The sequence below is a fragment of the Arachis ipaensis genome, chromosome B02 (genome assembly GCF_000816755.2).
Source record: "Arachis ipaensis cultivar K30076 chromosome B02, Araip1.1, whole genome shotgun sequence".
Taxonomy (NCBI): domain Eukaryota; kingdom Viridiplantae; phylum Streptophyta; class Magnoliopsida; order Fabales; family Fabaceae; genus Arachis; species Arachis ipaensis.
In genome coordinates this window covers 9,902,701-9,912,956 of record NC_029786.2, presented here as the reverse complement: position 1 = coordinate 9,912,956, position 10,256 = coordinate 9,902,701, and the positions used below count along the sequence as shown (strand labels likewise).

Below are 10,256 nucleotides of genomic sequence, written 5' to 3'. Positions count from 1 at the left end.
TAATAATCATGCATCTCAATGAAGAAAATCATGTAAATAATATTCCCACCATAAATTACATTAACATCAATATAATTTTAGTTAAAATTAATTTTTGAAAATTGATACAGATATATATTTGCAAAAGTTAACCCAAACACTAACAAAATTCTGTAAAATCCAATCAAAGAAGAGTTTCGTGAAACGGGTAGAACTGAAACACGTATGTATTGGAAATTGTTTTACATCCACCAGAATATTATATCTAATCAAATGCCTAAATTCCTAAAATTAGGTCACCATACATATCATTCCAACAAATATCACATTCTGACGCAACAAACCATCTAGTAATGGAAATTCTTAATTCATCAAATCCAAATTAAAAGCGGAAAATAGAGGAAGTAAATTGCTTTCACGCTAGAAATACCATTACATAATTACAGTACATTAACATTACATTATTATATATAAATTCCATAAGATAATTGATATAGATAATTGAAACATTAATTAGTAGGATCGGGTTGTCCATGAAGGTGGGTGACGGGAGACGAACTCGGTTTTGGGAGGATGTCTGGATTCATGGAGGTTCTTTGAAAGATCGTTTTCCAAGGCTCTTCTCTGTTTCAAACAAAATAGGATCGGTGATAGGGGATTGTGGGTTTTGGGATGGGTTAGTGTGGATATGGAATTTCCAGTGGAGGAGAGAATTATTCCAATGGGAGTTGGATCTAGTGAACCAATTTCACCACACTTTGAGGCTGGTGAAAATTGAGTTTGGAAGAGAGGATAGAGTTGTCTGGAAATATGATAAACAAGGAATTTTCTCTACTAACTCATTTGTGCAGGTGTTGCAGGTGGAAACGGTCCCGGAGGATATATCAAGCTACAGCTTTACTAGGACTATTTGGAAAGGCCTTGTCCCACCTAGAGTGGAGTTGTTTGTATGGTTTGTCCTAATTGGCAAGGTCCACACGAAGGAGAGACTGAGTCGGTTTGGGGTCATTCACCAAGAAGATAATTTATGTGTTTTATGTAACAATAGTGTTGAATGTGGCCACCACTTGTTTCTTGGTTGCAGCTTTTTTTGGCAGGTGTGGTGTGCTTGGTTATCATATGTTGGTGTGCAATGGACTTGCCCGGGTGCGATAAAGGAGCATTTCCAAAGTTGGACTGAGATCTCAAATAGAAAAGAGGAGCGCAAGAGATGGATGGTATGCTTTTGTGCGATCATTTGGAACATATGGTTGGAACGAAACAATAGGATATTTCAAAATAAAGGAAAAGGAGTTGAGGAGATTATCAACATGTCCTTTCTGAACTACAAGGAGTGGTTAGGTGCAGACCCTTTCTGTTGTTGATGGCAATGTCGGAGATGACAAAAAGGGTTATCTAAGTTTATTCTACTTATTTGCTTTTAGTTTGGTTACTATGTTGTTATCATCTATGCTCCACTTGTTGTGTTGAGCTTCTCTTTAAAAAAAAACAATACGAAATTTAAATTCATGACGAATAAATTCTTGATAGCAAAAATGTGGCTAATTTTTTTATATAAAAAAATATTGATATTTTTATTAGGAATTAGATTATTTGATATAATTATAAATGGGTGGATTATGTAGATGAGAGGTCAACACAAAAAGGATATGTTACAACTTATAATACCGTAACAACATCTTAATCAATACAGGAGTGTGTTGAAAAGGTCAGTATACAAATAAAATATTATCTTCACTTTCAGGTTAAAAATAATTTCTGCAGGAGAGTGATCCAAAATAAAAATAAAAAATATTTTAAAAATCTTTGCCAAACTAGTGATACAGAAACTCATGGTGTGTTTGGATTTGCGTTGGAGAAGAGAGAAATTCGTTTGAGTTCCTTGAACGCTTCATCTTCATGTGCAACATTTTTATGCTGTAAACGCAGAAGTGATTTCTGTCTTCAACCCAGGTTTACCAAAAACTAAAAATTCTAGCTTTTCCGTTCACCTTTTACATTGGATTGAACTTTATGTTCTATGTACCAATTATGTCCTTCATTATTCATATGTTTGTCTTTTTTTAATAATTTTTTATCTAAAAATAATTTTGAATAATATAATCCAAACAATATTTAGTTTACTATAATCCATTTTGAATTAGAATTACCAAACATAAACCAGGTTAATACTAACTCACTTTTGATTAAAATCAATTCTACAAAATCAATTTTATACAAACCTCCCTTTACAAACCGTAATCCAAACCCACACTCAACTATCCCACTCTTACAAAAGAAATAGAACTTTTTCAACGAAGATAGTTTTGATTCACAAGACTCGAACGATGTAAGTTGAGAAATTAAAATTCTACTGAAAACAATAACACCACACATTATGTTAACATATTCAAACTTAAAGACAAATTGGAAACTAGCTCATATATAGTGAGTTCCTACTTCCAATGCAACCTTCACTCTAAGAATTAGTTATTCAAATTTTGCAAAACACATTTTAACGCTGGGAAGTTGCATTTTCTAGATCTCATAAACTTAGGTGATCTTCCAATCTAATCTAGAGGAGTTAACCACAGATTCAAACATAAAATAAAATAAAAGCTTCTAGTAATGATTAATGAACATACTGAATAANGAAGAACAACCCTCACTCTTTACACCAACCACCTCTTGGAACCCATGAAAACCGTCACAGCCACCACCAACCACCTTCGCAAGCGGCGGAGCAGCGGCCAAATCCCTAACGGAGAAATTAATAACGCCATTCTTCAAGCCATCCCAATCCCTTAACCGGTAACACAAGAACTGAAGGCAGTGATCGGGTACAACGGTTCCCAGGAAATCAGATAGTGCCACCCTGGCAACCCCAACGTCCCTAACGGATCCCGTGGGGGACGTCTTGCACTTCACCTCAAACGCGATGCTACGCGCGTGTGCCGCAACTTCCACAACAAACTTCTCGTTCCACGAGACGAAGCCGTTGGAGTTGCTGCCGTTTCCCTTACACGACGTCGTGTGGGCGGTTAGGGATTCGGCGCGTACCACCACGAACACGTTCTTGGTGGCGGTTTTTCCGTTCACGCGGAGGTTCTCGGCGGAAAGCACCGTCAGCTCGAGGGTTCTTGGTTTCGTTTTGATGGAATCCATAGTATTTTGAGAGCTCTTCTTTTTCTTTTTTCGGAATGAAGGAAGGGACTTGTAAATTGTGAACTCTTTGGCACGTGGGTTTGAAGTAAGAAAAAGTGTACCGGGATAGCAAAAAATTGAGTAATCATTATTAAATAAAATTTTATATCGTTAAAAATATTATTAATTATTACAAATCATAAAAGTTAGACCCTAGCATTCCAATTGAAGTAATAGTTGATACTTGATAGTGAAGTATTTTCAAAGCGTGATTCGATTCAAAATCTAAATTAAATCGGTTTATGTTTTAATTAATGTCATGTATAAGTGGAATTTGGATTTTCTAAAGTTTAAATTTTACTTTAGAAAATAAAGTGTGATCTTTTATTATTAATTTTATAGGTGGAACAAAAAATAAATATGAAAGAAAAAATATTCAAGGATAGAAGATCAGATTTTACTCTTTAAAATAAAATTTATTATAATCTAAACAAATATTAAATTATCTAAACATAAATATTTTTTTTCGCTCATGATATTTTATCTAAAAGATGACACACATGAAGATTGAGATGTGTCTCGTTTTTTGGATAAAGGGTGAGGAGAGAAAAGAGTATCTAGTAATTTTTAAATATTAATTTTACATAAAAATAATTGTATGTAAATTTTCACTTTAATAAAAATGTATTTGATTTGAATGGATAATTTTGTCTTTTGTATTCATTTATTTGTAATACAACCTACCATTGTTACGAGAGTTAAACCTCAAAGTAATCCATGAGATTCACAAAATGTACCGATTTAGTCTCTGACTTTTCAATTACACTATTTATGTCTTCGAGATTGAAAAAAATGCATCTATTTAGTCCCTTTCCGTTTTTCTGTTTAGACTGCTTCCCGGCGGCAATAATGTGGCAATAGATTGCCATGCTAGAGTGTCAATTGAAAGTGTTTAACCCAATGTGATCCCTAAGCCCTTTTTAACCCTAATCGCTGCATGGGTACAAAAATCATTTGATTCGACCTTGTTTCTCTTTTGGTTCATCACCAATCTTCGGTTACCTACCAAAAACAAACTTCAATTTTTAAGTCCTCATGAATTCTGAGCTATCTAGGTATTCTTACTTCCATGAAAGAGCTAAGGTAATCTTTTTTCTTCTTTTTTGTTGTTTCAATCCCAAATTCTTCAATGGCACAAGTTGTTGAGGAAAGAGAGAACAGCAGAACTCGCATGAGTAATTTTCCAAGAGATATGCTAAAAAGGTTTATGTCAGTGAACCATCTTCACCATCATGAGCTACAACAACAACAACATCGCCATGGTGATGGAGATGCAAAACAAGAGATTGAGCTGAGCCTTGGTCTTTCAATGAACGGTCGTTTTAGTGTGGACCCAACAGCAAAGAAGATCAAGAGAACAACATCAATACTCGAATTCTCATTCTCAAAGTCCCCTCATCAGAGATGGAGATAATAACAACGGTAATAATAATAATAATTAAGATATTGGGGTTACTCTAATAAGATGCCAATGCCTTGCACAACAAATCTGATAAGAACATGTTCCCTTCCAACAGAGACAGAGGAGGAGTGGAGAAAGAGGAAGGAGTTGCAGACGCTGAGGAGGTTGGAAACAAGAAGAAAGCGCTCTGAAAATCAGCAGAGGAACATGAAGGTCATGAGAGAAAAGAGTAACGGTTCTTCTTCTTCTTTCTCTAAAGATATTGCTACTTTTGTTGATGGAAACAATAGCAATTTGGTGGAGGCTGCTTTGAATGAATTTAGTAGTTTGGAAAGAATGACATTGTTGAGTACTAGCGTGGTAATCCATTGCCACACATCACTGTCGCCAGGAAGCAGTTTTGACGAAAAAACGGAAAAGGATCAAATAGGTGCATTTTTTCCAATTTCGAGGATATAAATAATGCAATTAGAAAGTCAGGAATCAAATCAGTACATTTCGTGAATCTCAGGGACTACTTTAAGATTTAACTCTTGCTACGACGACCATTAATTATAAGACGGTTGCTATCAATTATTAATCAAAGAGAAAACAGGTTAGAGTTCACCTTTAATAGGTCAGACTTATAATAAATAATTTTAAAACTTAATTTGATTTAAAATTTGTTAGGAAAAAAATATGAAACAAAAAATATTAAAAAATTAGAAATCAGAATGGATCTTTTTAATTGTTAAAAAAAATTGAAATATAAAATATAATTTTTAATTTTTTATTATTCTCTCTTTTATATTTATTTTTGGTTCTACTTATAAAATTAATGGTGAGAGATCATATTTTACTTTTTCAATTATTAAAAAAGTTGAGAGGATCCATTTTCTAAAATAGCCTATCAAAGTATTTTTTTTGTGGGCCAAACACAAACTTCTCCCAAATTATTTTTAAACCGTTCTCTTTTATACTAATATATCTAAAGAATGAAAATATATTTTTAAAATTTTGAACGCATTAAATCATTTCGATTCTAATTAAATCATCTAAAAAAAGCTGCATCTGCACTCCTAAATTCACAAGAGATTGTGTGTGTATATGTTTGTGGGATAAGAGAAGTGGTAAGAAAGTTGTTCTTATTGAAATTAAAAACTGATCAACTAAATTTCATCAAAGCACCAGTGGTCTAGTGGTAGAATAGTACCCTGCCACGGTACAGACCCGGGTTCGATTCCCGGCTGGTGCAAAGTTTGTTCGGAGCGGTGATGTAATCCAAACTTTGTGTTGGATAGGGTCCTTCACGTTCTGATCCAATTGGATGAACTCAAGTGCCGTCTGAGCTCTTCTTTTTGTACTATTTTGAAAAGGTGTGAAAATATTTTGATCATCTAAGACTTTTATCTTCATTCTCCATAGACATGTTGTTTAAAAAAATGATAAACTGAAAAAGTCTTATTTCGGACCAATTGTTCTTTTAAAGTGCAAATAATTCTCTAAATTTTACTGACCTAAATGAATATTTTCTCTAAATATTTTATTACATGATGAATTTCTCGGAATAATACAAGTTCGCTTGCAATATATTTGGTTGTAACTACCTCTAACTTACTAATTCTTCAAGAATCAAGAGTATTATATTTATATCAATTCTGCTACGTTATCAACAATATTTTTGTCAACTTCTTCCAACTCTTATTTATAATGGTATTTAATAGAAGTGTCTTTGTAGATGTGTCTAATAAAAATATTTTTTTAGATTGTGTTAGGGGTCGGCAACTTTTGTGATTTGTAGCCATCAATGATGATTTTAATGGTGTAAGATTGAGGTGAGATTTTATCCAATGGCTCACTTTTCTTTGCGGGTTACATGCTGGTCAGAATTTGAAAAAATTACTGACCTCCTAGGTTTTTTCTTTTTTTTATGGCTATATTTAATAAAAGTGTCTTTACTCTTTATAAATATATTTTTTAAATGTATCCCTTTATATATGTGTTTAAAATATAATAATTAACTATTGTTAATAATAAATTAATAGATAATATGTTGGTACCCTATACTTTTCCTATTTATATATATATATAAGTAGTTATCCACATTGGAGAGACAAATCTACCAACAAGTACCTGCGTGCGTTTTTTCATGTACCAAATAATTTCGTTGTGATTACCATGAATCGTGAATTAAATAAATATTTTTCCTCTTTGGAAACTCAAAGGTGAATTTTGATAAATTAACATTTTTCACATTGGAATTCAAATGCACTATATACATGTACTAGTATTTGGCATGAGATTAATGAGTCAAAGACCTAACGCATAACATATTTGAACAACGAGACATAGCTAGATAATTAAAGTTTTGAAAATTATTCTCATCTCATGGGATATATTTTAAAACAATTTAATTTATATACTTTTTTTCTACAAGAACAATCTCAAACTAGGGATGACAATAGTTTATTATGGGACAGAGACTCCTCTCTCATCCCTATTCCTATCTTATTTTTGTCACAGATTCTTGTTTACTTTTTTTTTAATTGCGATGGAGACAAAGATATTAAATTTTTAAAAATTAATACAGTTATAAAAGATGGTTATAATAACGAGCAATGCTAGGGGGCCAGCAACATTTGTGATTAGTAGCCATCAATGATGATTTGATGGTGTGAGATTGGCGTGAGATTTCATCCAATGGCTCACCTTTCTCTGCTGGTTACATGCTGGCCAAAATACAATAAAATTGCTGGCCCCCTAGACTTTTCCTATAATAACATCTAAAATAATATAATTCAATCAAATATATCAAATTAAATATAATTCAAATACAAATTTAACATAAACAACATACATACCAAAAATTTTAACATATAAATTAAAATAAAATAAAATAAAATAATTTCCAACAAACTAATATAATAATTCTTGGTTTAAGATTTAAATTTATTACATAACATTATATATATTAGATTATTTAAATAAATTTTTTTTCGCAGAAATTTCACGAGTCTCTGTGAGACCAGGTACTTCAATCTCCACCTTCGTGTTAATTTATTCCTGGGACAGATTTCTCTCTTCGTAAGAATTTTGTGAGTTTCAAATAATTTTTCTGTCCCGGATAATTTTTATGGATATCTGTAGGTGTAAATTCTTTTGCAATTCCTACTCAACTAATTTTTAAACAAAGTTTTAGTTCTAAAAGATAAGAAAACAAAATAACGAATGCTAATTATGTTTTCATAATCTCATTACAATACTTTTTGTCCAATAGAATAAATGTTAGATTGTGCGTTGCTCACTAAACTAAAAGTTATAACTGTTACATACAATTCCGTATCTCTAATTAAGCTTATGACATTCTCTTGGCTCAAATTCACTCTTGGGGCATATTTGGGCTATAATTAGGCTTATGACCCTCTATTTTGTGTATGCAGCAATTCATTGTTCAGCAGTAGACTTTTAAATGGAGCTTAGAACCGTAACGAATTAATCCTTAATCTGTCGGATTGGAAAATACGGTAAACAACTAAAAAAAATCGGCTAAAATCTAGTATAAATCACTTCCAAATTTATATATATGCACTATAAATATAAGATAGAATATCTGCTCTAATTTATGCTATTTTTCTATAATTCTTATACCTTCTAGACAATCATCGACGTAATCGTCGAAATCCCTTATAAATACCACTTCCTATATATTTAACTCATAAATTGTGACTGATTAAAAGTTTTCATTCCCTCAAAAATGAACAAAAATAATTACTGTTGAACAATAATGTCTATCGATAATCTGAATACATACAACTCCTTTGACAAAATTAATCTAGTCGGCATTATTATAAAAACATTATATAGTTTTCAATTGACTTCGACTCGAAGTACACTTTTAGAAATGCAAGATGTATGTTGGCCATTGCCAAAAGGAACCAATAATAATAATATATAGTCATCCTAAAGTGGTAACTAAAAACTACCTAAGAGTGCCTAATTAACATTACGTCCTCTGCATGGTAATTGCCAAGATATGATCTCAATAATGTGTTCTTATGTGACACAGTGCAAGATAAGTTCTACCTCAGACATGATAATAAAGAATGTATGTCTTAAAAATTATTTGATAACAAAATAAAATTAACAAAAAAATAGTCAAAATTTATCCATTTAAGATTCATTAATTGTTGTAACTTTATTNNNCGTTTAACATTTTTTATGAATGAAACTTTTTTGTTATAAAGAAAAAAGTATGTAATGTGAATTACTCTGTAGTGATATATTTGAAAATTAAAGTGCTAATAAAATCATATATACAAAATGTTATTAATTTAAAAACCTTTTAAAGATGTTAATCATTCATATAATAAGAAATTATATGAGTGTGACTTGGTAGGTCATCACTCTCGATCTCTTAATTACGAGGTGGGAAATTTAAAATATATATTTTACAAAAATCATACCCACATCTCATATATAATATATATTTTACAAAAATTAGATATATAGTGAAAGAAGTGAGAATTGAACCCACAACTTCTTTTAGAAAAAGTCTAGGGGTCAGCAACTTTTATATTTTGTGGCCAGCATTTAACTATCAAAGGAAAAGTGAATGATCTCCCACCATTGGATGTAATTTCATACCATTGAATATACTATTGATAGCCAATTGATGGTTACAAAACACAAAAATTGTTGGCCCTCTAGCACTCCTCCTTCCCTTATGTAATGATTTACAATAAATAAACAACCACTAAAACTAGTTAATTAATTTTGTTAGAGCATTAGATTCTTATTTTTTATATTATTAATATGTATAAAATTCGAAATGATTAAATTCTATATTTACTTTAAAAAAAATTGATATTTTTGCGGGTAGGATAGGGTAGGGTAGGATAAGGTTTAGAATTTTTGGGTGCAAGTAAGATTAGAGTTAAGAGATTCTCAACCCGCAAATAAAGTAGGGTAGAGTTTTTAATAAAATTTTCAACCTTCAGGTAGGATTAGGGTAGGGTTCAAACCCTACCCTACTCTACTCGTTATCAGCCCAATTTTTAAGTGGATGACTTATGATAAAAAGAAAGAAAGTACTATCTTTTAAAAAAATCATATAATAACACTAAGGTAGCGTTTGTTTTGAGGTATTGGGACAGAGACTGAGAGACTGAGATTCAGTATTATATTTGTTGGTTCAGAGACTGGTACTAAAATTTCTGTCTCTGTCCCTAAAATTTCAGTATTTCAGTACCTCCAAAAAGTGAGGACACAAGGGACTGAAATTTTTAGAGACAAAGACTAAAATTTTAATAACATTTTATACCTAAAAAATACGCTCATTTCAATTAATTAATTCCAATTTTATCTTTTGTAAAAATTAAATTAGAGTTTCATTCTTGTTTTAGTTTCTGTCTCCCACTTTATACCAAACAAAATATTAAAATTTATTTCTATCTTTGTCTCTTAGTATCAGTCTCTCAGTCTCAATCTTTCAATCTCTGTCTCTCCAGCAAACGCTACCTAAAGATGCCCAGGGATTTAGCAACAGCTTTATTTAGGAATTTGCACTATTTTAAACCAACACAAAAGGAATATCAACGTTTAAGCGGCCTCCGTTCTTTAAGACGTGGAGATTGGAATTTGTGACAGTTTTCAGCGATCATTGACGTAATCCTCGCTATATCAAAATATTATATTATTTAAAAGTCATTATAAT

At 31.7% G+C, this 10,256-nt stretch overlaps 2 protein-coding genes, 1 long non-coding RNA gene and 1 other non-coding gene across 4 annotated transcripts in view; 2 read left to right on the top strand and 2 right to left on the bottom strand.

The window, feature by feature from the left end:
- Nucleotides 1-3,241, bottom strand: part of LOC107626800 (BON1-associated protein 2) — a 13,121-nt gene extending 9,880 nt beyond the window's left edge. The window contains exon 1 of the mRNA XM_016329699.2: nt 2,618-3,241. Within this exon, the coding sequence (XP_016185185.2) occupies nt 2,618-3,123 (506 nt within the window). The 5' untranslated portion in view covers nt 3,124-3,241. The remainder of the gene's footprint in view (nt 1-2,617) is intronic.
- Nucleotides 1-10,256, bottom strand: part of LOC107626799 (BON1-associated protein 2-like) — a 33,583-nt gene that overhangs the window by 21,215 nt on the left and 2,112 nt on the right. The gene's annotated exons all lie outside the window — the stretch shown is intronic.
- TRNAG-GCC lies at nt 5,728-5,798 on the top strand. Its single transcript has one exon. It is a non-coding gene; the product is annotated as a tRNA-Gly (tRNA).
- Nucleotides 6,129-10,256, top strand: part of LOC110268695 — a 23,047-nt gene continuing 18,919 nt past the window's right edge. The window contains exon 1 of the long non-coding RNA XR_002357060.1: nt 6,129-6,139. This is a non-coding gene — a long non-coding RNA (uncharacterized LOC110268695). The remainder of the gene's footprint in view (nt 6,140-10,256) is intronic.